This window comes from Phasianus colchicus, chromosome 4 (assembly GCF_987193195.1).
Source record: "Phasianus colchicus chromosome 4, bPhaCol1.hap1.1, whole genome shotgun sequence".
Lineage (NCBI taxonomy): Eukaryota > Metazoa > Chordata > Aves > Galliformes > Phasianidae > Phasianus > Phasianus colchicus.
Genome location: NC_143439.1, coordinates 35,504,145 through 35,530,898, shown reverse-complemented (window position 1 = coordinate 35,530,898; position 26,754 = coordinate 35,504,145). Strand labels below are relative to the sequence as shown.

General features: G+C 38.5%; 1 protein-coding gene across 2 annotated transcripts; it reads right to left on the bottom strand.

The window, feature by feature from the left end:
- Positions 1-1,266: 1,266 nt before the first annotated feature.
- On the bottom strand, positions 1,267-23,444 carry QRFPR (pyroglutamylated RFamide peptide receptor). 2 transcript variants are annotated; one of them, XM_031596889.2, is made up of 6 exons: positions 23,002-23,444; positions 8,817-8,975; positions 8,179-8,240; positions 7,138-7,373; positions 5,646-5,743; positions 1,267-3,817 (listed from the first exon to the last, which is right to left on the bottom strand). In XM_031596889.2, the coding sequence occupies exons 1-6, from the start codon at positions 23,339-23,341 to the stop codon at positions 3,420-3,422; spliced, it is 1,293 nt and encodes a 430-aa protein (XP_031452749.1). In that variant the 5' UTR covers positions 23,342-23,444; the 3' UTR covers positions 1,267-3,419. The 2 variants fall into 2 exon arrangements, with proteins under 2 accessions (XP_031452749.1, XP_089995308.1); XM_090139182.1 differs by lacking the exon at positions 1,267-3,817 and adding an exon at positions 4,269-4,687.
- Between the last annotated feature and the right edge of the window lie 3,310 nt (positions 23,445-26,754).

Here is a 26,754-nt window from a genome sequence, read left to right as displayed (position 1 = left end):
GCACTGAAGCACTGTGCCACGTGCTCAGATCCTCTTCCATGAGGCTCCAAATGGACATCTCATGGTCTTCACCTAGATGATCCCTGTGCTCAGTACCACCAATGTATCATGACAAGCTGTTAGTATTGCAGGGAGCTGTAGGTGCTCTCTGTTCAGCTGCTCATTACATTCAGATTTTTTTGGTGCCTACAAAGCATTATGCTGGCCCCTAACAGAATCCATGTCTGCAATAAAAGCACAGCTCCCTGAATGCTCAAAGCACAGCCCAGTATATATTGCTACAGCTTAAAAATATAACCACAAATGAATCCATCTGATGTCCTTTGAAACTATTCCCCATAAATAACATTAAAATTCTCCTAGGAAGCAAGTTTATGCAATATCTGCCCTCCCCCAAACCTCCGCCTCACCCCCCAAAAATTTCTGTAACAGCTGCACAACTGCAATCACTGGAAGTCTTCATTCCCTTCTACTCACTGCTCTTCATGTTTACACCCTCTGAATTCAGCTGAGACAACATACATCTGATGTTTTTTTCTAGTCCATTCATATTTCCAGACTTCATTCTGTTGAATGCATCCTTTCAGATTCACAGCTTCATTTCTGTGCCAATTGCTGGCATAATCTCATGGTAACTTTAAAGGCATAGCTCAATACAGCTGAGAATAAAAAAAAAAAAAAATACTTTGAGCAGTCAAACTAAGTTTCTTCAAGCTGTCTCACAATGTAACTGATCTGAAGTTAACAGAAATTAGACAGGATCTTTTCAGAAGAAGCATTTTTTCTTGAAGAACAAAACCACTCAGATCAGGGAAGTCAGCTTGGTTATCTTCTCTGTTGACCAGTAAATCTCTATCCAGAAAATCTTCTGATGGGGTTCACTATGCAATTCTTGTAACACCAAAAGGAATAAGCAGGCAAGCCAGGAGGAGAGCAGGGCTGTTCTTAACACATTGAGAAAACTGTTGTTTCAAAAGGCACTAATAATATATTTTACAAAGATGTATCATAACGGTCTTTGTTTTGTTTATACTTAACTGTAAACACAAATTATGATGAAATATTGCTTCTCTTTTACTATTATATTGGTTATTTCTTTTCTCTTTTCTATTAAAAAAAAAGCCTTTTGAATCACACCTCTCAGGATTACAGTCGCAGCTGGTACCTCTAACATGACTGGAAATTAATCACTAGAAATGCACATATAAAGTTATACAAGTCTTTAAACAAAAACAGACTCCAAGTTCATAGTAGATGCTCCAAGAAATGCCAAAATGCAATTTTAATGAAAAAAAGTTAATACAGTCACTTGTGGACAGAATTTTTATGAGACAACAAACTGGTAAGACAAAAACATATACAATGCTTGGAAGCTTTGTAAAAGAGCTATCACCTTTGCTGAAATACGTTACTAACATTAATAGTACAAAAAAGCTTAAAATAAAGTGCTTTTTACAGATCTGTCAAGCCTTATGGCTATCATCAGCCAGATAAACTTTGCATCAGCTGAGGAAAACTGTCATAATTGACCTTTCTGAGGCCCTGTTTTCAGGGCAGGGAACTTTAACTACAGACCTGTTTCCAGAAAGATAAACTAAGACAGAAAAGCAAAGGCAATCACAGTTATAATCACAGGCAAAAATTGCTGCAGCTGTTTGCCAGCATTATTCAAAGGTAATGCAAAAGGGCACCTTTGTATGACTAAAACAGTAACTGACTTCACTCATTCAGTTTTAGCCAGATACAGCTCCCTGAAATCAGCTATTTATCTAATACATAAGCTAGATTGAGTAAGAGTGCTCTTAATTCCTGGCTGGCAGGTCAATCTGGGAATCTCCCTCTATAATTATAATAAAGTATGTCATATACAGTAAAAATAATAATAAATAGAAATTTAAATAATGAGTACATCATAAACCAGCATCAGAATGCATTATCCAAATATTTGTAAATATTACATAAGGATCAGTTTAGTTCCAATTTATTCATGAGTAATTTAAATCTTAATTGACAATGAAACATAAGCAGCAATATCAAAGAAACTTAAAAGTCACCATCCAGGGAGCACCAAGGTCTATTATCGAAAGTGAAAGATGACAAAAAAGCACCTACATCTCACAGGCTATTAAAGGATCCAGCCTAATCTCATCTGGAGCTGCAAATTACATATTTCAAAGCATCATTTGTGGGATCAGATCACAGTATACCATACAAGATCACACTCTTTCTCTAGTCCCACATTCATAAGAATCCTTTGATTTTCCAGTCTATCAGCTTGACGACCCAGTGATAGCAAGCTTGGTGGGGCTTTTTTGTTTTTGCTTTTTGTTGGTGGTGGTGGTGGGTTTTTTTTGGAGGGGAGGGGGCGGAAGGTTGTTGTTGCTTTTCCTTTGTTTTTGTTTAATAATTTGTATGGATTTCAATTCTGTAATACCAGCCCTGTTCTTCCACAGTAATTAATGCACTTAGAAGATGGACACAGTTCATTCAAATCTTCAGATAAGCATCTAGTCAAAATACAATAGTATTCAACTGAAAGTCTTATGTGGAGTCCAACAAGTTCTAGGACTGGCCCTTACACACCTCCAGAAAGTGGCAACAATTCCAACCCATAAGCTATTTGTCAAAGCATGACTATGAGTAAACACTGAGTTTATCTACAGATCACACTTCTGTAGACCCTTGATTTGTACGGCACTTTAAAGTTCCACATTTTTCAGCAGGCATAATGCATTTTACAGGGCAGTACACTGGCATTTAATTTTGTACCCAGGAAGTAACCTGTAAAAACAGCACATTATTTATGCACGCACTGTTAATTTCTAATATGCTTCCTGTTAATAACATTCACACACAAACACGTCTAAATCTCATCACAACCAAATTACTGCTGACTCTCTCTCTCTCTCTCTCTCTGCAAACCAAATTTCATCTCAGTCTACATTTTCCCTGAACTCAGATCTGAAGTGTCTCGGTCCTCAGAGCTACACAGACAGTAGATCATGTAGACAATGTTAGACCCATGTGAGCTTCCCAAGCTGTCCAAAGGAAGTGTGCACACTCTCCACAGTGCTTCTCCTCTGGCATTCAGCTGAATACAGTCCAGCAGTGTGCCAACATCTGAACAGAATAAACTGGCAAGAAACTGGTTTTTGTTCTACCTAAAGCAAAGAGCAAGGCCCTAAATTAGCTTAAGAAGAAAAATATTTTCCTTGAAATCACACAGTAACATTTTTCCAAAGTTTTATTCTTCATTCTTATAAAATATATTACATTTTCTGAACTACTATTCCAACACTACTATAATCAAAATATTTCCCCCTTTCATTTCAGCATGCAAATTAGAAAACTATTTTAAATGGCTTGTTCAATGTTTTATAAAGAGAACATTTTATTCCATTCTCAAAGCCTTTGTGATGCTACTGTACACTTGCAGAATGCACAGGAAGCTCAGAGCTGAATAAAGTGAGGTGCCTTTTCAAATTTCTTTTTGAAGATGGTTGATCACAGAACTTCACTTCAATGTTGCCATCACTGAATGCCTCTCTCCTGGCCTCATCCGAGTCAGTGGGAACTCTCTGAGAATCACTTGCCTTATGCCGCCTCAGAGTAATCCCTGAGTTCCCAAGTTGCCTTGTTGGTGATGCATTTTCTTTGACAATGCAGAAGCAGATGGCAGACAGAAAATTTTTCTTGAAGTTCTCATTCATGAAAGCATACACAATAGGGTTGCAAATAGAATTGAAGAAGCCTATGATTTGAACGATTGCAAAGATCATTTTGATTGTTACATCGTCGTACTGCTTTTCAAAGTTACCTGAAAGGAAAAACAAAACATGCTAAAAGCACAGAACAGCACCTTCTACTTAACCCGTATACACGCAGTCCAGCATTAGAAACTTTTGTTTTAATGTCAATAAAAGACCTCGGTAGAGCTTATTAATATTAGTAATAGGAATTAATCAGCAAGTAAAGATCACAGTCTATCTTACCCACCCCATGCATATGCAGTTTACTGAAGTAATGAAAGACAGACTAGTCCAAAAGAGGAAAACTATCAGCCAAAAAACTCACTCGATAGCCAAGAAGCAGAAAGATTCCTGTTCCTTAAATACACGCCATGTTTACTGTTCTGCTGGCTCTGCCCTTCACATCCATATCCAAGTAAGTACTACAGCATAACACAAATCCCTGTCTTGTCACTGGACCAGAAATGGATTCTTCACCTTACGGAGATCATCTTATGGAGTAAAAATACATTATCTTGATACATCTCATACTTCTTAAATGATTGAAATCATAGAGGACTCTGAATTCCTTGAATTCAAATACTTGACTACCAAACTATGGAATAACAAGTGCAAAGGTTTATATGGCAAGTAAAGCCTTTTCAGCAGCTGAAATAACCTACAAGATTATTTTAGAGAACCTAGTTCACCAAGCATTATGAGTGACCTTGTCACAAGACAACCCAGACCATTTTAATAGTTACACAGATGCATCTTTTATTCTGCCCAAATACAAACATTTTTTCTTTTGGCCAACTGGCTACAGACTGCTGAGTTATCTGCTATCATCTTACCTGCAACAGAAGGTAAATAAATGTCTGCTGCATTTGGAAAGTAGAGTACAACAGTTACTGCTCCTACAAATAGCCAGCAGCATAGCTCCACATGTTGTCGCAGTACTCATGTAGAAGATGGGGGACGAACAGTGCAAGACCCAAGTGAATTTAGGCAAAAAGCAAAAAGCAAAGACAACAAGATGGCATTTCAAAAACAGCATCCAACCCAGAGCACTGGGAAAGTTCAAGTGGATTAGCAGATAAAACGAGGATATTAATCCCTGTTGTCCAAGTATTTATACTTTCAAAATACCTATCTACATCACTAAAACCAGGGCAAGTGAAAGGATAAATATTTCACATCGGTTTCACTCAAACCAGTATGAGAACTTACATAGATGCAAGTAGAAGTCCTTATTCAAAGTTACTTGTTCAAGAGATTTTTCTACTTGGAAATAACTTTCAACTTGAGGTGAATGAGAATTGTATAACAGATAAAATAATCCACAGTGATATGTTCACCACCCCAATATTCAAGTCTGCTATTTCTGGAATCTTGTTATACGTCATAAACCTCCTTTTCAAGGCTGGATTATCTGCTGCACAAATTCAGAAAGAAAAAATAGCAATCTTCTCTCTAAGAACTTACATTCTAAAAGAGCTGTAGAAATTTCAAGTTCCCTTTCACCCTTTCAGCAACAAAGCCTGGTAGAGTATACAGCAAGACAGAAACATTTTTCTTTTTATATTCATACAGTAGGAAAGACAAGATGTGGCTGACACACAAGTATATCTAAGATACAAGACAACACTACATCTGATAATATTTTTAATGTATTTAAATTTTCGGTGAGCACTGCAGAACTTTCTACAATCCAGATTTTGGAGTAATCCATCTGTTGTTGATTACGCAACTCTATTACAAGACAGTGACCAAGGATTTAGAAGCATAACATTAACTTTTGCTAGCAGGGAGATATATTATAGCTGAGCAACACTAGCCTTTCATCATCTCTAGTTTCATTATGAAAAAAAAAAAACTAGGAAAGGCTTTATTTTATGACACATTGCAAATACTCACTGTATTCCATCATCATGTGAATAATGTGGAAAGGGGCCCAACAGACTGCAAAGAGAAACACCACTGTCACCATCATAATAATTGCTCGCTTCTTCTTCCTGAAATTGTATCAAGACATTTCATATTGAATCACTACGAATTGATTTGTAGTTTATATACATCTCATTAAGTTAGATTTGCCAAGATGTTCTGATAGTTGCAGATGCAAATAAAACCCTGGAAGAATTATCAGAAGTACGTAATTCCCTTTGAAACAAGAACTGCAGCAACATATGAACGTAGTACATAAATAACACCTTTTATTTCTTTGTCAGGAAAGCAAGGCATCTTGTGGCTGCAGCACCTGATTATAAGGGGAAAAAAAAAAAAAAGAGTTGACAGTTGGCAGAGCAACATTCAGACTTCATTGGTAGGTGAAATGCTGGAATGAGAGCATGAAATGCACTTCCTCAGAATTCAAGGTATTCATTAAATTCTCACTGTTCTCAAAATCACATTTTATTCATATAACTAGATCTATAGATTGCAAGGTAGATCTCTCACTTAAACTGAAAAGTTAACACTTGACTGGTAGCAGTTATAGGATCTTCACTATGTGAAGCGCTTGCTAGGCTGGGGAGTAGCCCAAAGTTCATCTCAACATAACTCATGTAAGATTGCACCCTCTTCCAGTTTTGACTGATAATGGCTCACTTCCTTAGGTACTTCGTTATATAAATGTCTAAGGAATCATTTACTTCCAAGCTGCTTGCCAGTGTTCTCCTTTCTTAAGGTGATAAACTCCTCAATGAACAGACCTATTAGAGGTTTCTATCACATCATGTATCAACTTGATCTGTCAGTTAAGGGCAAAAATGTGAAGTAATATAAAAAGGTAGCCCATGTACTCTTATAAATAATGAAGTTATTATAAATGTAAACCAATTTACCTTTTTCTCCAATTGATAATTATTGGGTCTTTATAACTTTTCAGATACAGTTACTATCCAGATGGTTTTAAAGAAGTCTGAGAACACTCAGAACTCTTTGGAAGTTATAATAAAATAAACTGTATGAAAGTAATTTTCAAGTGAATTCTGTTTCCCCTCCCCCTCCAAGTACTGATTTAATTTATAAGGGATCATAAAACAGTGTTCATAGTCTTAAAATTATATAAAGAATTCTCCATAGACCATACGGAAATAACGTAGAAATTATTTTCCAACTCATGGCCTACTTCTTCCAAACACAAGGATTTCATTATGTGTAGTATCAGATTTATTGAGACGACTTGACATTCACAGTATGGCAATTCTGCATTTTGATGAAAACTGTCTAAGTTGCCTTCTTTTCAGTATCTTTTCTAAGTAACTAGCTAGCATTAGAAATCTGGGCTATGCCTGCAGACTTTCCCATGAATAAGAAATATTTCTTTGCATTAGTTCTCAAAATACAACAGAAAAAAAATAGCTTTCTAAAAGTCAAAGTTTCAAGTGCATTTCACTTTACAAACCTCGATATTTTAGACATTTCACTCCCATGAATGGTTTGCAGAACTGAAGCATCTCCCACTCGTTTCTTAATCCAGAGTTCATAACCAATTTTAGTGTACAAGAAAAGCATCAATATCAGTGGAAAAAGAAAGAGTATAACAAGTATAAAAGTGGTATATATCTTCTGATAAGTTGGACTGGCCCATTCTTCCAAGCAACAGATGTGCACTTTTTCATACAGGAAGTCATATTTAACCTGAAACAAGTGTAAAGGAGATGAGTCACTACAGTAATAATCCCAAATATAAAAACAAAGCACATTCAAATATTCCTTATTCTTATTACAGAAAAATTCTCTGAATTCCAGTTGCTGAAGTGAGAAAATTCTTCCAAGCACTTTTTCACACCAAGTGTTGTGCTGATCGAAGTTGGCAAAGAGAGGTCAGGAGATGCTGAGTTGCACTCCTCCTCAAAACTTTTTTTACATCACAATTTTCAAAAGAAATCTTTGCTTTGTATTTTGCAAGTAGAGACAAGTATCTAGACACTTCACATTATTTCATTTTAAAAAAATAACAACAAAATGAATTGGGTAAACATTCAGACAAGTAGCAGATTCTGATAAGCCATTTTTTTCCCCCAAAAAAATACAGTATCATCTTAAACTATGATGGATGGGCAGTGAATTACACTTTCAACTAGACACAATTCTTCAAAATCTTGCCATGCTGAAATACAAACCTAAGCCCTACAACTGCTGCATCCAAATCCCCTAAAAAAAAAAGAAAAGTAAACTACAGGGAAAATCTCAAATGCAATTTATGCTTTTTGATAGAAACAGGGAGGGTAGACATGACTAGTCCCTGCTGGCAGTCCTTCTTGCAGTACATGCGAGACCTAATTATTTCTCTTTCTTATGCAGGCACACAGAACAAAAGCTCCAATTTTTGTTATTCCCCTCTTATGTTTCTCAGGAGCTTAGTCAATTTCGTTGTTAAATGTGCAAAAAGATCCAGGAATTACTGAGTTGAAAACATGAATTGCCATTTCACCTCACATACCTCAAGCCGTTGCACATGCCACATAGGTGACCCAACAATAACAGCCAGCAACCAGACTATGCCTGTAAACAAATACATCTTTTAACAAGAAGCATAAGTTTTGGAATTAATAGTTTTACAGTTTCATCTTTAGAAGTCAAAGTAGACTATTAAATAGTAGTTTTCAATATCAGACATATAACAGTCAACAATCAGATGCGTAACAGCATGACCTTCCATTACCAGTTCTGTTTTTCCCAAAAATGTCTTCATTTATCAGTATCCACATACAAACGAAAATTAATTTGTAAGAGCAACATTATCTGTATTCTCTTAATGTTAAAACGGAAGGATTATTTACTTCTATGGCAATCCTTTAGCTGTGCTTGCACATTTTGAACTTCTTCTCACACACAAAAAAAATGGCTGCCAGATGTTTTAGTCTCAGTTAAGTAAATATTTCACTTCACACTCTAGATTTATTGTCAGGATTTTGGCAAGTAGTTACTCTATGCATAGGCACTTTCCCTGAGTTATTTTATAAACATAAGCATCATCTCTATCTCTGAATCACTTGTCTTATCAATGCATTCTGCTCATCCTGCCATCTGCACCAACTACACTCTATGCACAGTTATTGGAGACACCCAAGATCTTACCAAGCATCGTGAAAGCCCTTTTATTGGTGTACTGCCATTTCATTTTTAGCGGATGCACAATTCCCTGGTGTCTTTCCACAGCGATGCAGGTCATTGTAAGAATCTCAGTTACAATGGCAGTGGATTGAACAAATGGTACCATCTTGCAAGCAAAGGCACCTATAATAGTCAGAAGGTAAAACATGCAACTGCTGCAGATCATGGTAAAATAATAGTTTACAGTAGTCTTGGCATTGAAGTACTATCAAGCAAAACAACTCATCAAGTGCAGTTTTCAATAGTCACAGTGTTGTGTGCTACACCTGTGAAAACAAGCATTCTAAGGACATTTTAATGCCTACACTGGTGCAGCCTCACCTTGAGCACTATGTGTCCTTTTGGATGTAACGACAATAGGACATAAAACTACTAGGGAGCAACCAAAGGAGGGCTACAAAAATGGAGAAAGATTCAGAGGGTAAGACATTTGAAGAGCGGCTGAGGTTCCTTGGTTTGTTCAGCTCAGACAAGAGGAGAATGAGACTGAGAGGCAGCCTCATGGCACTCTACAGCTCCTCAGGAGAGGAACAGAGGGACAGGTGTGATCTCTGCTCTCTGGTGACAGTGACAGGACCCAAGGGAATGGCATGCAGCTGCATCAGGGGAGGGTCAGGCTGGGTGTTAGGAAAAGGTTCTTTGCCAGAGGATGACTGGGCATTGGAACAGACTGCCCAGGGCAGAGGTCACAGCCCCAATTCTGCCAAAGTTCAAAAAGCATTTGGGCAATGTTCTCAGACATAACATTTGAATTCTGAGTGGCCTTGACTGGTGCTGGAAGTTGGACTTGTTGATCTCTGTGGGTCCCTTCCAACTTAGGATGTTCTACAATTCTACGTTCACCTGCTCTACATCAGCTCTCCTATTCTGCTCTTGTTCACCATTTACTTTCCTTACTACTACCTTTTACCTTCACAGTTTTTAGAAGGTCACTGGTTTAGACATACAGCTTTTCTGTTCCAAAATATTCTTTCTGTTCATTTAAATACTACTCTAAGTATTGCAGTACCTAAAGCATCGTTTTGCCAAGCATTACATTGTAAGTCCTCTGTCTAGGCATACGAAAAAATATAACCTCTTCATCATTTTTCCATTCTTCAAACCCTTTTTCCTGATTAAAATACAATGTTAATGGCACTGTCTAAATTAAATGCACTTTCCTGGTTGTATTTTGACAATGGCATATGTTCCCACTGTGAGATGCTGTATTTACGTAGAGCTAAACATGTATCTTCAGATTTCCTTCCTGCTATAGCTTCCAAAAAGTACATATTTACTTCTTAATATGTTATTAGTGATTCTCCATTACTCACTCTTAAGTCCCAGCCATCTTCAAAATGGTGGTTTAAATTAATCTTCAGCAAAAACGTTGCCTTAATATATTCCCCAATCTGCTTCCTATTTCCACATTTTCTGTTTGTTTTTCTGATCCTGAGATCATTTTCTGTTTCTGCATTGCCAAAGTTCCTTTAAATACTTACAGTTCAATGTTAGCTATTCATTTCAGGAACAGCTGCAGGGATTTCCTTTACCTGATCATTAATTACATTGTATCCATATATAATTGATAGACTCAAAATAGTCAAATGATTATCTGATCCAGTTCTAAAATTAAGATGCTGTCAGCACCTGAGGCAAGAAAAGAATACAAAAACAGGAAGAACACAAACTGGCAACTACCAAAACACTATCCTGCCCTCCACAAAGGGAACAAGGAAGAGGTGTACTCCTATCCAGTAGGCCAGGCTAAAAGCCATCTAGCTTACAAGAAGGTACTAGATTTTTATTTGTTTTTGATCAATTCTAACTGGTCAGAAGTGAAGAAATTTAATCAAAATCACTTCAAATTTAAAACAGTGAAGGGGAGGGCAAAGGAGAAAAGAATGCAAGTCAACAATCTTTCAAGAACATAGAATGTTTTCTATGAGCACCACAGTCAGTGTGATGTTCTCAAAGATCAGTCTTAAACTGAAATTTTAAAAATGTATATATATATATATATATATAAATTCATAAAGATAATAATAATAAAAATTATATATATATATATATATATATATATATATATATATATATATATATATATAGTGAAGACTAGTTTCAAGTTATCTGGAGGAAATCCTAGCATTCTCAGCAGGAAATGCACTATGTTCTAGGCTGTCTGTTTGTTACTCAATAGTTTCTGATTTAAGTACTTTGCCAAGGTGCTGGCAAGAGCAAAATAAGCACAAAGTCCCATATGTATAAGGGTCATTCTGATATAAAATAAAATTGACATCTTATCAGTTTCTTACTAGACCCAGAACAATACAGGATGCACTACACATACAATCACCAGACCTAGTCTGTAAAATTCAGAGCCCTTCAACCAGAGTGCATTACAACTTCCACACCAAGATGATAAAAAGAAAGCTCGAGTCACATTTTCACACATGTTAAATGCTAAATATAACAAAATAAGAAGTTACAGCTTACAATCCCTGATTTCTTCTAAAACTCAGCCTACTGTCATGAGTAAAACAGAGGTAAAAGGATCTTCAGTCAGATCCAAATCCCTTGAATCAAAATGAAGTTTTTCATTGTTGGTTTCAACAGCTTTCACTGTTTTAGTTTTTTCTTCCTCACTAACAAAGTTAAGGTAGAAGAGACTCAAAAAAAAAAAAAAAAGGAAACTATATGAGCAGAAAAGCAAAATTTTGACAGGAAAGAAAAATGTCTAAGCTCCTCTTTCACAAGATAAGCCCAAGTTTGAGTGTTAGAATTGTGGGGGAAAAAAAACAAACAAACAAACAACAAAAAAAAAATTGTATACTTTTCCTCATGCTCTGAAAAAAGTCAAATAGCGAAGATCACTTGAACCATACTCCACTGTAGTGTCTTTACTGTCATATACCGCCCTTTCACCAAAGTCCCAGAATACCAAAATATTCTCAGGAAGCAAAGAGGTATCAGTGTATTACATTATGGTAACAAGGTGAGACAGTGACATTCACTAAAGTTATGAGACATAAAATTTTTAGCTTGTGTCTATTGAAAGACGAAACAGAATACCAGAGTTCAATGAGTGGCAACTTCCATATGAGAGTAGAAAAAGAATTTCACTAAGGTCAGATTTTCCTTGCCTTTACTGATACATTCTCATTTTCTTCCCACTGACTAACTGGGAAAGAACACAGGCTAACATTCTGCCTTCAGTTGAAAGTCCAAGGAAAAAAAAAATGCATAATTTTCTGTTTTCTTGTCTCTAAAGACAAATTCAAAGGAACAGATGAACTAAACGAATGTAACTAATTCTTAAAAAGTAGTAAAAAAGATACTTCTCATGGCAGATAAACAGCTGAAATAGAAACACTTGCTCAGCCACATGGAACACATTTCAAGTCCTCGATGGATTGAATCTTCACAGCTGAAGCAAAATAACAGCCATATGCATCTCAGTAACAAAAAAAAAAAAAAAAAAAACACAATTTTCCAATGTACAGTAGTTAAAAACTACTAGAAAAGCCTCTGCATATCAATAGTGAAAACAGAACAGTGTTTCAACTCCAAGGCTTCTCATACCATTAAGGCAAGGGTCTCTTGCATAACACTACCATATCATTTTAGGGCTTTTCTGCATGCCTTGGATTGTCGCTTGCTATACAGAAGCGCCCTACCTTCAGAAGCTACTAGATTATCCAGTGTTTCACATGTAAAACTTCACCAGATTTAAGTAACAGTAACAAGAAAATCCCCTCTAGTTTGCAGGAGCATTTGAAATCGTTTAACAAAAAAAGAAAAAAGAAAAAAGCAATTGAATATCACAACCAGCATTAGAGTCATCAACTTCAATGGAAATCTGATGTCAGAACTGAGATCCAGCTCCAATGTCCTTGATTATGTTTGAACTGAATTCAATTCTTTGTTAGATAACCTATTCTGTCAAATTTAATGTTCCCAATATGTTTCCACATAAAGCCTGTTCTTATTTTTCTAAACTTCCATTTTATTATTTACAGATAGATATAAGACATTCCAAATTGCTTGATGATAGATGAAGATTTCCTACAAGTCTTTTAATACATCAAATTATATAGCCTATGTTTTCATGCTATAGACACTAACAGCTTTCGTATGCAAGAAAAATGACAATTATTCACTTTTAAATAAGGTAATTATTTCAGAATAGTGGCAGTTGGATTGCAATGGGTGGGAGTAAAGAAAAAAGAGAAAGACAATCTGGAACCATTATTTCAATGCACTAGATATCTCAGTGCAACACCAGTTACTCCAGGAATATTACGAAATAGAATATCTACATGGAGATAAACTCTTCAGTAGGTCTTCCTAAAATACTGTTTCCAAATCCATAAACCTAATCAGTTTTTCTCTTAACAGAAATTTCACTGCTGTTGAGTTTCAAGTAGTTTACTGAAAGGACTTTGCACAGCTATTGAAGTCCAAGTGTGATTTAATTCAAGGGGGATTTAGCTGCCTAATATCTCAAGCACTGGCCTATTTCCAGGCTACGTACATAGGTCTCAGTCAGTTTTTGATGAGCACAGAAAAGAATCAGAAATTGGGAAGTAATGCTGGTTGAAAACAAACTCAGCAGGTCTCTACTCTGGCCTCCCGACTCATAGCAGAATTAGGAACAAAGCCAAACCAAATTAGATAAAAACCCAGAAGATTCCAATCTTGAAAACTTCCAAGGCTGAACACAGCACAACCTTCTCTGGAAGGATCTCTTTCTCTGTTCGACTGCAGTCACAGGGAAAAATCTTCCTTGTATTCAGATTGACTTCCTTCTTTCAGTCAAAGGCTGTTTTCATGCAACGTGTAAAGGGTCTGAATGCATCTTCTCAGTAATATACTTGAATGTACAGAGAATGGCAGCCAGGTCACTCCAAAACTCTCTTCTCCAGGCTGAACAAGTCCTATTCCCTCAACTTCTCCACCCACCCAGGAGAGGTGCTCCCCACACTGACATTTAAATGGCCCTCTGCTGAATTCATATCAGAATATCAGTATCTTTCTTATATGTGGTACACTATATTCAGAACTGAACATTCTGAACACATTGACTTGATGGGCCAAGTCAGGTGAAGTAGATTTTGCAGCATCTATGTCTCCTCATAATGCAGATGATGTCTCTTACTCCTTTTCCTTAACTGAGTAACGGATGTAATCACTGAACAACTGAAATGCAAAAAAAGGTGCCTGGAATCCTTGCTTTCCAACCTCAAGAAGAAAGCCTTATCACAAGGGTCCCAAATACCCCCAAGGATAACAGTCTTGGAGACTCTGAGATTGACATTAATTTCACTAAAGTTACATTTGGTGCCAAGTAAGTTTATGAAAAGCTCCATCATTCACCTTATTTCCAAGCTAAGCATCATTGTTATTACTAAGTGTTCATCTAAAGCCTTTAAATCATTGAAAACAAAACTCACTAAGAAGTCATTATTTGCCTTTCAAATATGTGAAGTACAAAAAAGTAGACAACGCAGCCAGAATATATTGTCACAGCAGAATTCTAGAAATAAAGACCTACTTGACATAGCAACCTCACATCCTCATCCATCTACACAAACTGCTCTGCTTCCCTGTGTATTTATTCTGTTAACTGACCAAAATTGGCTACCTTCTATCAGGCCTTATACTGATAGATCATCTGATAAACACAGGAAAAGAGCAAAGAAGGAAAAACTTTAAAAGAGAAAATCATCTATTTTCTGCTTGTGTGCATCACATCCTTGAGTTAAGGAGATTTCTAGCTATTTTCAGAGGATGAGGAAGGCATTTTCCAATTCTTTCTCTGATCCATATTAGAAGCTTGGCTAGATCCTCACTTAAACTGAAGCTTCTTAAACTGAAGACACTTAAGCCTGACTCCAAAAACTGTGCAAACATTAGCTACCTGAGGTTAACACAAAATAAGCCAAGCTAAGGTTTTATAAAGAACTCAAAAAGACTGATTACTTCCTGTACACATCTAGACATATTTCAGGTCTTAAAAGCACCCAGAACATTAGTAAATTATATTGGATAACACGATATCTGCTCCTATACATCAAATGTTTTGATATGATTCCAGGCACTGAAGTAGTCTTCTGCTAAAACTGAGAAGCACAAAAAACTTATCTCCATTTATTAGATTCTCAGGGGTTTCTGTTTTTGTTTTGTTTTATTTTAGCTGTGCCTATACTAAATCTTTCAGAACAGAGTTTTCTTTTAGGTCTTTTGCAAACTCTCAAGAGGCTTTAGTAATCTGATATGCAGCAGGTAAATATTTTTCAATAAATATTTTTCAAGGATTTTTTTTAAAGGCCATTAAATCTTTTAATTTTAAAGAGAAAACTGCTAGGAAAGTATCTCCCTTCCTGCCTCCTCATTTTTCAATTAATTTTCCTCCTATACAGAAAGATGCAACTATTTTTAAATACTTTAAAACATACATATTTAAGATAATATCAGTATCTTTAAATTATCAAAATGCGTAACTTTCTACAAGCCAAATTTTCCAGGAAACCTTCCAATAGCTTGTTACTGAAGACAACACTGAAGCATTTAAATACGAATCATTTGCAATGGAGAAAGAAAATTTCCAGAGGCTTACTGGAAATGAAAACAACTAATTGCTTCTTCTTTTCAAGACGTTAAGAGGCTCCCCAAAGTATCCCTTTATGCACTGATGAAAACTGCATGGTTTATTCAATCCATTATGAGTGCTCCCAAACAACAGCATATTCAGAAATCTGTAAATACAAACTGTATGTCCTTAAACAATTCTTCATGTCTTCATAATCACAGTCATTGTTCTGGTGAGTTTGCTGTTTCATCCCCCATTTCGAACATCAATATTTCTTTAATGAAAGAAAGGCAAAATTCTAAAACCATTCTCTGATAAAAGTTAAATTGCTCCTTCCTCTGTTGAAGTGTTATTGACTAAGCCCTTGCACTGAAAGTCTTTATCACAGCTTGTAAAATAGCTATCTCCAGCTTGCTTGATGTAAGCATGGCCTGTCTCCTTGTATTTCATGGCAGAGAACAAGTCTGCTGCAATTATACAGACAATATCCTTAAAGGCACATCAGACTAGACTGAACAACTTACATTTTAAATCAATTCTTGGGCATGTAAGTATTTTGTATCTTTAGTAATTAAACTACTAAGAGAAAGGTAAGCTACTAAGAGAAAGGTAATTTGTCTCTCACCTATTACCCAGAGACGACAATGAACATAATTATTGCTCTGACCAAATGATAGTAGGTCTGCAGTCAGTCTGACTACTTATGGTCAATTACAGCCACTGAGGAAACTGTATGGTGTGAGTGCATTTAGACCACATCCTTGAATAGCCATACATGATTTATCAATGAATACCAGAGTTCACAGAATTAAATCTGTGCTGTGATTGGAAAGTGTGAACACAAACTAGGGTAGCTGACCAAAGAATTGTCTTCACACTGTCTGCTCTCCTTCCCTACCAAGGCTCATATTCAGCTTCGCCCACAGTTTGGCAAATCCTCCAAAACAGGCAGTGCAATCTTCAGGCAATTAAAAAAAAAAAAAAAAAAAAAACAGCAGTCTATTTCAAAACAAAGAAATCAATGAATAAGAACAAATGCAAACATGCAAGGATGCATTAAACTGCGCATCAAAACATTGCTATAAGAACACCAAGCCACCACAGGATACCATTTCACTTGCTACTGTGGTAGAAAGTAATTCAGATTGGGGTGTTTGGGCAGGGTTAGAGATCAAGGATACAGATCTCTACTGAAGAGACAAATGGGACTTGCTAGCAGGGAGCAAAATGAGACATGGTAAAGAGTCTCAATTCACACAATATAAGACAGAAATTGTCAAGTACTTCTACCAAGAATACAATAACGACCTCACAAATTATAATAATAAAGAAATAATTTTAAATTGCCCTAACCAATCCATCCATACCCTTCAAGTTGCTTACTTTGCTTAATCAATGCAACAAACACTTCACATCAGTCACTATGTTGAATGTTCATACAAATTAATGTGATGCATAGCTTGCAGAAATTCCCTGGAAATGTAATTATAAGCTTCCTTATATCAGCATTCTTTTACTGCTTTCATCAAATGTCATTCCATCAATATACTACATAATAAAAAACCTAAGCCCATTATTCCCTTTACTTAGGATAACCCTTCCTCAAGTCATCTTTACAGTAAGTCTAGATAAATAAGCTTAAAAAAAAAAAAGCCTCTGATAACTGCCTGGTTTCACTGTCAAGTATTAACCCGGTGAGCAGAGTATGAGAGCATTATTAAAGTGAGACAGAATGAAAAAGTTTCTTAAGTCACACTGAAGAACAGGAAAGAGAGCTTACAGAGGTATCTCCAAGTGTCAGACACAAGAGGTCCACTGTTTTTATTCAGTAAGATTTTGTCAGAAAGGAATGTTTATTCATACTCATACAAAAAAAAAAAAAAAAAAAAAAAAACTATTAATACTACTTGTTACAAAATGTCTGGAGAAGAACAGAAAAGATCCTAACTGCAGAACAAGCTACAGCACGACACTTGGTCTTCAAGGAAGCTTTAAAGAGGAGCAAACTGCTGCACTAAGGAAAAAAAATGAAGTCTCTGAAAAGACCTCTTTGGCTCTTCTTGATGCCTTCAGTTAACATGGGAAAATATATCTAGCGAGCAAATAAGACAGATAAGTACAGAAGACCCACAGCTTTCTGAAATGGTAGAGGTAGGACAGACAAGATAACTAAAGGCATGTGTGTCCAATCTGTGGCCTGGGCCACACGGAGCAAAGAGGAATTGTCCAGGGCTATATCCATGAAGATTGCTCCTGAAGTAATGTTTCCTAATTACTTCCATGGAAAAAACAACAGATAAAAGAGCACAATAACACTATTTGATAGAGTAAATTCTTAGCTACAAACCACTATTTTTCACCCATCACCAGCATTAGCTATGTATTTTCATCAGTGATGAACAAGAGTCAGCATGACACACTTGTAACAATCTGTTCCAGCAAAGGTGACCCGCTGTTGCCACTGCTAAGATGCATCACCCGCTGCCTCCCTGTGCTCACATTCACTGTTTGATTTTCGTAAGTGTTCAGCAAGAGTCAACTAATGTCAATGGGTGCCACTGTTTCCACATGGAAGAATTAATTCTACACTTTTGCTTCATTTGCACTTCCATATCAGACACCATTCTGTCGGACTGCCTCTCTGCTGCCATCTGTTGCACGACAACAAAACTGAATGGGATAACGGTGGGAAGGTTCAACCTCTACTGCCATACCTCCAACATCTGCCTCTGATATCATGGGCCAACATAATAAAATAGGAGGAATTACTTTCAGAACATCCCTCATAAAATATACTACATAGTTAACGTATACAAGTAACAAAAACTAGTCTTTAAATGTTGTTTTTTAATTTAAAAAAGTGCAATTAAAACATAAAACTAGTGGAATATGTGACCTCGCCTTTCTGAAACAAACATATCAGGCTGGTTCAACTGCAGTGGTTGCAATTCTCAATGAGTTCCCAAGGTTTTCAGTAAAGATTTTTGCTGAAATTTTACTATTCCTGTGCTTCAGCCTTGAAAACTATTGCTCACAAATAGTCATACTGCCAAAAGGTGGTGAAGTGAATAAGATGCGACTACGTACTGAGAGATATTTCTGTCTGGAAATACAGGGCTTATAAAGGACTGGTAAAGAGACATAAACAAGTTTTGAGTTGCAACTCTATACGTTCCATTTGAAAATTCTCATGTAATATATTAAAGTCAACTGAAAATGGAGTAGCATGTATGCTGGGGAAAAAAACAGCAGTTTTTTGGTAATCCTGAAACTTACTTTCAGATTCCTTTATCAAAACAGAAAGCACGTTTGTATACGTTTTGCTGTTCAAAGGACTGTGTTCAGCCAACGTATCAAACTCCATAAACTTACCTGCCACAACTTGAGTTAGCAATTAAGTGCACCCTGGTTTCAGCCCAGATGCTGCTTGGTGCTGATGGCCTGGGCTGGGCCGCATGGTGGGGCAGAGCTGCCACCATGATGGCACGGGGCAGGGAGCTGCTGCACTGCAAGCTGCGCCGGGCCGCATGCTTGGATGTAACTGAGCACAGCCATCCCAAATGCCACTGCGCATTCAGTAGCGCTTTAGGTGACCCAGCACTCCCTAGATGATGAGAAAAAACAGCTTCTGACACCAGTCATAAGATGCATTCTGCTGCATTCTGCATATCTGATAAGATCAAAGTCCTCAAGAAAGACAAAGCATAATACTAGGTCTACAATAATCTGGGGTTTTTTGCCGTTATCTTTCACTGGGGTATTGTGTCGCACAAAATAAAGCAATAGTTCTCCAGCTCAGCAAAGATGCTGGTGTTACACAGCTAACTACCCATTTTCAGAAAACAAAGCAACTCCTGTAAAATTTGGCTGGCAGATGAAAGCACAGATTTACCCTTCACAGTGCTGGCCATCAGTGTGACCACAAGACCCCACTGCTGTCTCCCACCTATGATCAGAAGAAAGCAAATCCTCAACTGTGCCCCTCTGTGCCAAAACCACTCCTTGCTGTATGCATCAATTCATCTTTTAGTCAAGCTCCAATTTCATCCCCTTCTTATAACTAAATATAATATCAGCGACCACTTATGCCAAAGCCGCAATTTTAGTTTTCTTTCACCTTACTGAGAGATTGCAGAATTTCTATTTAAAGGTCTTCTAGAATGTTACAGCCTTTTCAGTCGCAAAGTATAAACAAGAAATAGAATAATACACTGTCACTTTCAGTCTCATGCAGTTGAATAGATTCTTAACAGATCTGAGAGTCAAAAGCAAGACAGATTCATCCATTTTTGGTCAAGATGGTGCTCCTCCCAGTTTCTGCGTATGTATTAGAACTACATAATAATCAGGCAAAGCACTACACATTCAGTTTCTTGAGATTTCAACTGCTGAACTGTAGGCGAAGTTAGAAATCATTGAAGAATGTACTGCAGAAAGAGTCATGCCAGTGCCTTTCAGATTCGTAACAATGGAATGAAATTCTGGTAAGCACAAGGGGAATACATTTCAATTTCTAAAGAGTTTAGACAAATGCTATCTATTACAGAGGAATGACTCTACCATTCACAATTTGAATTATGTTACATTGTCAATTATGAACATTTTCCTTGAGGTCCTACTTAAATTATGCCCACCTGAAGGCTTTTTCAGCAGAAGTACTTCACCCTTCACTTCAGAAGGAACAAAACAGGAACGATTCTTTTCTGATAGCATCCAATCACAGAGATAACACTGGATGGCTAAAATGTTAATGGCTACATTAAAGCCGTGGCTGTTATTACATTTATACTTCTGTATCTACAGCCTAGAGTGACTGCAGTTCTGCCCTCACCTCTTCCCTTGATTTTTGCGGGGGGAAGAAGATAAATAAAATGCATGTATATAAAAATGGAAATAATTCCAACGCAAAGATCAGTACAAAACATACTTGTATCTCAGTATACCTAGTTACCTAGTGCTCATTTTAGTGATTCAAATGCAGCTAGATCAAGAAGGGAAGAGATTAGATGTCCAGAAGCTCAATGATATTTCTAGTATCAAACACTTCAGGACAAGGTACTTCTCCCAGCAGAAATATACTACATAGTCAAGTCACCTTTTTCTCAATAGATGGGAGCTTGAACGACTCAGAACAGACATGTTGCATTAAGATGGATGAGATTAAACTTTCTCAGGCTAGAAAATGGAAGGCAAAAGGAAAACTGAACCAATAAAACTAGCAAGGAAAAGCTAGAGACATCTGGCAGCCTCAGATAATATATAAATGTAACAACCATTCATGCTTTACAGTGTGATCCTCAGGAATCAGATATCCCTGGAGTACCATCATTTTACATTTCATTTGTTTTCCTTCCTTCTCTTCCATTGCCAGTCAAGGCAAACATTCATCAATTAAGTTACTTGTTATGCACTTCCAACATCATAGTGTTAGTTAAATCCAATTATCTTAACGGAACAATTAATGTTGACATCAAAGTCAATAGGAACTATGAATCCCATTTGTAGTAAAGAAGCTCTAAGACATCAGAGAGTAGACAAAAAAATACAGTAAAACTCATACAACAGTATACCTCAAAATATCCAAATACTGAAGATACATGTTTCAACTATGCTGTGATTTTATACTGACTTCTAGATTTTGTCAAGCATCCTCAATAACATAAAGGGAGATGTGTACGCAGAACAATAGGGGTAAAGTACATCTCTGCAATTCCACCTCAGGTAGAAGCTTCATGCCACCAAGCTTTCAGATGGCCCTGGTCAGATGTACAGTCTTAGACTGACAGATTGGTATTCTCTCCTACAAGAGAGAAGATTCATAACTCTAATGTTTAGGGGAAAGTACCTCAGTTCAGTCCTTTCCCTTTTATATGGGATCTCTTGGTGTTTCCAGGAACTTACTGTTGCATTCTTCTCTGAGCAAGGAGAAGTAGTAGCACAAAAGAAGGAACAGTTGTATAGCTAACAGTTTTCCTATTATTTTTATTACATACCCATATTAATCTGGGGGCTCAATATCAACATTAAGGTGCACCATCTTAAACACAATGGTTCCTTCCCCAAAATCATCTTGTAAGAAAATAAAACAGCTGCAAAAAACAGGGTTTTTTTTTCATTTAATTTATTAGTTGCTCCTGTAGTTTCATATTTATCACTTCTCCTAGGAACTTCTTGATTTTGAGACAAAAAAAAAAAAAGAAAAGAAAAAAAAAGAAAACCTACTTCTCACTGTGTTAGGTATCCATGTTTCAAATCTCTGCTTTTCAAGTCTCCTCTGATCTGCCAATTCCTATCCTGCTTTCTCATCCATCAGATGTACTGAAATTAAATCTTAATGCTGTGAAGATAGCCTCAGTTCAGTACCTCCCAGCAGCACAGGGAGCCTCAGGAACTGAAATTAATGGAGTCACTTTATGGACACCCTTTTTTTTTTTTTTTTTTTTTTTTTAAGAAACAGTTCAATCTGCTGCTGTACAAAGACCTTACTTGTTCCTTGTTGCAAAACCATCCCTTTTATTTTATTTATTCAACACCATGTTTTAGGACCAAGAAAAGGAAGGTAAATGCCCTTTAACTAACATTACATCACCTCTGTCTTTTTGTCACTATACTTCTTTGGACCTGGGATGCATTTTAAAGTGCCTGCTAGGTATCAGAGAGGCCTTACACACAAGTCTTTCAGACTAGTGGCAACACAACACAGAATCATTAATGTCAGAAAAGACCACTAAGATCATCCAGTCCAACCTCTAACCCACCCCCTCTCAGTGCCATACCCACATGTTTTTTGAATAGCTCCAAGGATGGTGTATCCACCACCTCCCTGAGCAGCCTGTAGCAGCACATCACTTCCCTTTCTGAGAATCAATGCTTCCTAATCTCCAACCTGAAGCTCCCCTGGTGCAGTTACCTGGGGACAGAGGCAGACCCCACCTCGCCACAACCTCTTTTCAGGCAGTTGCAGAGAGCCTGAGGTCTGTCCTGAGCCTTCTCTTCTCCCGACTGAACAATCCGAGCTCCCTCAGCCGCCCTGTGTAAGACTTGTGCTCCAGATAACAAAATTCCCAAATAAAAGTCGTATCTTGAAACGACACATTACTACAAGGGTAAATTCTGCCTGCGCTCTCTGAGGAGGACACTCCTTTTTCCCCATCAAGAGTTAAAGAGTTCTAACTTCAAGTTTCGAAGAAAGAAAAAATAACACCACTGCAAGACTACTCCACGGGCTTACAAACGCACCACAACTTTTCACGGACACAAGCATGAAAGCGCAGCGCTTTTAACACGACCCGAGGGAGCGGCGTAGCCATTACTTAACTCCACAGACGTGCATTAGTCTGAAGTTACCGCATTCAGCGCTCACAGATCAAACCCCGACCGCGCAAAGCGTGCAAGCACCCGCACACGACCAGCAGCTCAAGTTGTGGAGCGCAACCCCCTCCACCCTGAGCGTGCTCAGGGCTCCGGAGCAGCACAGCGCCCAGGGCTCGGGAGCAGCACGCCGCCGTCCGCCCCAGGGAGCGTCTCAGCCGGACGGCACCCAACCCGGGGGGACCGCCGCACCCGCCCGGCACGCACCGCCCAGCCACTCGGAGGAGATGTTCTGCAGCATGGTGAAGGGGACGCAGAAGAAGGCGATGAGCAGGTCGCTGAGTGCCAGGGAGCAGATGAAGATGTTGGTGACGGTCCTCATGGCCCTGCTGCGGGTCACCACGTAGAGCACCAAGGAGTTGCCGAAAAGCGCCAGGGCGAAGATGAGCGCGCAGATGAGGACGAAGGCCACCTTGGTGCGGCTCGGCAGCTCCGGGACGTACACCAGCGGCTGCAGCCCGTACAGGGCGATGAACTGCTCTCGCGTCACGTTGTTGTCCCGCAGGAGCTGCGCGAACTGCTCCGGGGTGATGTTCAGAGAGCGCATGGTGCGCTCCCCTCGCTCTCCGTCCGTCCGTCAGCTCGCCCGGTCGCGCCCCGCCATCACCGCCCCCCGCCGCTCCGCCCGGGCGCCCGGAGAAGCGCGCAGAGACGGGCGCTGCCCGCGGGGGCAAACTTTGAGGCGGAGGCGCCGCCTGCAGGCTCCGCCGCGGCCAGCGCCCCGGGGCGGGGGGAGGCGCGGCGGCCAATCAGCGCGCAGCTCGCGGCCGCCCCCGCCCCGGCTGCTCCACGCGCTGCTCCCCTGAGCGGGGTTGGCCCGAGGCAGGCGCTGGTCCCCTCTGCCCCAAAGGCTGCGGCTGCCCCGGGTGGGAGCGGAAGCGCCTGCTCAGCCTCCTGGCGCATCCGTATCAGGCTGACAGAGGAATAAAAGAGCTTACGACACTGGTCACCTGCTGCTGCCTCGGTGGGTCCCGTTGCTGATGGCTGGAGCCCAGCATGGATGAGGCAATGCGGGTAGTTTATCCACTCTTGGCGTTCGGCTGCCTGACCCTCATGTGACAGCAATAACATTTTCCAAGCTTTTGGCTGAGAAGCTCACCGAAATCCCAAGAGACTCCTGGGGATAGCTGGCCCAGGGGGCTGTTCAGCACTGAAACCACTCAAACTTTGCTAAATCCCATCTGTCTGCTCAGAAGGCAGTCCATCTAGCTAGTAGCTTAGTTGGGTAAGGCTGCACAGGCTACAGAAATGAACTTCAGCTAACTGGCTGCAGCAGGGCTCAAGAAAATGCCACTGTTGTTCAAATGTAGAGAATAGTGGAGAGCATAGATGGAAAACTGCACTGATTTGTCTTACAGCCTTTTTTCACGTTGCCTAGTACACCTTACCCAGTACCATATGACAATACATTTAATAACAAGAGTTTGTTTTTCATCAGTCACATCATAAATTATCAAAAAGGATCCTGCGTGGGCAATAATTTTAGAGAATATTTCCAGATATACATCTCTCTCCCTGTAGTGATAGGTGTTTCTTAAAGAGACAGCATTGCCTGGGAGAGAGCTGCAAAATCAGCTTTGCTGCAGAAGGGGTGTTCCTTGCCCTTGGTGCCTGTGCCAGGGAAATACAAAACAGCACTAAGAGAAGCCTAGCAAAAGCCATCCACTAGGTATTAGGTTGTTGGTGTGCTAAGAAACAATCAAGACGAAAGAGTTCATCACCAAGTGGCTCTCAGCAATGTGAATGTTCTCACCAATAGCAAACATATTTTGTGTTGTATTTGAAAAAATACTTAAGTGTTAATTAGCGGAGAGAAGTTTCCAATTCTTTATTGCAGAATTCTATCCTCCAAATTGCTACGAAGATCTTTCACAATAATACCTGCACAGCAAAGAATTAAGATTCTCTTCATTAGCCCAGTGTGAAAGGGCTGTGCCACCAGTTGTTGGTGCATTTTCCTCTTGAGACCAATGTACTCAAAACAGGTTCCCGCTCTGACTTTCTAAGCCTTGTTCTGGAGGACAAATGCTCACTAGACAGACTCTGTTCCCCAAATTCAATTTTCTCAGCGCTTTCCCCTGGTCTATACACTAACAGGTATAGCCTAAAACCAGCTTCTTCCAGCCAGCCTTTCTGTTGGTGCTTATACAATCATTCCAGCCTTAAGCTAGGTAGCAAATTGTTCTTTACATCAGTCATACATCCTTTCCTACATCTCTTTTTCCTTTCCAATTTCCCCCCATTGTATTAGCATCAGAAATCTCATTTAGAAGCTCTTCTATTAACAAACTGGATGCATTTCAGCAGATGTCATTTCAATTACAAATAAAGAAGGGCCAAACTTAGAGAAGAGCAGTCTTTGTGTTTGCAGACTGCAGTGTTTTATTATTGATTGCAAAAGCATCCAACTGTATCAGGAACTTTGCAAACACACAAGAAAAAGCACTCACCTAACTACTGCAAATAATCCTTTTTTATGGTTAACTCGGGCATTTGTTTCCCATCTATCCTAATGTAATTACTATGGTTGCTCATTACAAGTAATAAAAGAGTTGCATTAAAAATGAAAAACATCTGAATGGTTAGTCTGTCTAATATAAACAAACCTTCAAGCTGGAGGCCATAGAAGTGTGCTGCTACAACTGCTGTACATTTAGCTGCTTTCTGAATAAAAAAAAAAGAAAAAAAAAAGTCATGATGCAGGTAATTTTTCAGATAACATCGGTGATGAGTATTCAGTAGCAGAAGATAAATGTAGGATTTAGAGAAATTTTCATTCTCTGTGAGCATTATTGATCTTCCTGGCTGAAGCAATAGCAGCATGGACATCAAAAGAGTGATATGGTAAATCACTAGTAATAGTATTACCCAGCTCATTGACCTGAATTAAATTATATTTGGAGTAAATAGGGCTGAGTTACAAAAGGTGACCTCCTTTAAAACCTGCTGAAATTACTGAAATGACTTCTCTGCTTCTCTGAGCTATAAATGATTTATAGGTAGGGAGAAGTATTGCATCTCAATGTTCTGCCTTATCCTGCACCCCGTGGCTTAGCTCCCTCAGCCATAGATCTCTTTAGGTGTGGGGTGCTCTGATTCTCTCCCCTGACATTCAGCTCCTCAGTGTAACATCCCATCATATAAATGGCTTTTCTCTACGACTGAAAAGAGAGTGTATGCTTGTGTAAGGAGGCAGTACTACTACAGTTCTTAACAGAAGAGGAGTAAAGCAGCCTTTTCAAGAAACCTGATTTCTTTTTCCTTAATTGGCTTTCTCACTTTTTGGTAACTTAACTGCTGCCTCACTTGCCAAATACAGATATGCATGTATCTTATACTCTCCTACATGATGTTTCCCAGGTTTAATGATCATTCTCTGTACCTTTTATCTTCTGCCTCCAAATATGCTTCTGGTTCCACTGAAATCTATAGAGTTTTGCTTTTTACTTCTATGGAACATAGATGCTGTCACTACATGATCTTCTTGCTACTTAATACATTCATGTCTGCATACCGTGAGAAGCCGTACAATGATGTAGCATAAAAGCCATTATTAGCATGTGCATACCTTTGCAGATTATTGAAATTTACAAGGTACTTTTCGGTTCCTCTGATTATCATTCATGAAACTGATGTTTACAAATATAAATCAGGTACTGAAAACAAATATTCTAACAAATAATCGGCTATACAGAAACAGCACATTTTTCATTACACTTAACTGAAAAAAATTAATCCTTCTACTGAAAAATAAAAAAAAAGACTAGAAATATTTTAGTTCTGTATCTAGCATCCTGGTGCAGCAGCCTTGCTACTTGAGCAAAGGTCAAGTCTTGAATTTGCCAACGGTTTTTATTTGACTAATTATAAGTAATAGATTATATATTCCTTTGTCACAAACCTACAGATTGATAAAGCATGGAAAGAACTGAAGTAAGATTGCTCTCTTTCAAAAACACT

What these genes read in the sequence shown, in the direction of transcription:
- QRFPR (XM_031596889.2), bottom strand. Translation starts at nt 23,341, where the DNA reads ATGCGCTCTCTGAACATCACCCCGGAGCAGTTCGCGCAGCTCCTGCGG. An exon ending in CTCCTCCGAGTGGCTGGGCG is followed by an intron (nt 8,976 to 23,001) that starts GTGCGTGCCGGG and finishes TGACTATTATAG; the next exon opens with GTGCCTTTGCTTGCAAGATG. An exon ending in AAGGGCTTTCACGATGCTTG is followed by an intron (nt 8,241 to 8,816) that starts GTAAGATCTTGG and finishes ATTTGTTTACAG; the next exon opens with GCATAGTCTGGTTGCTGGCT.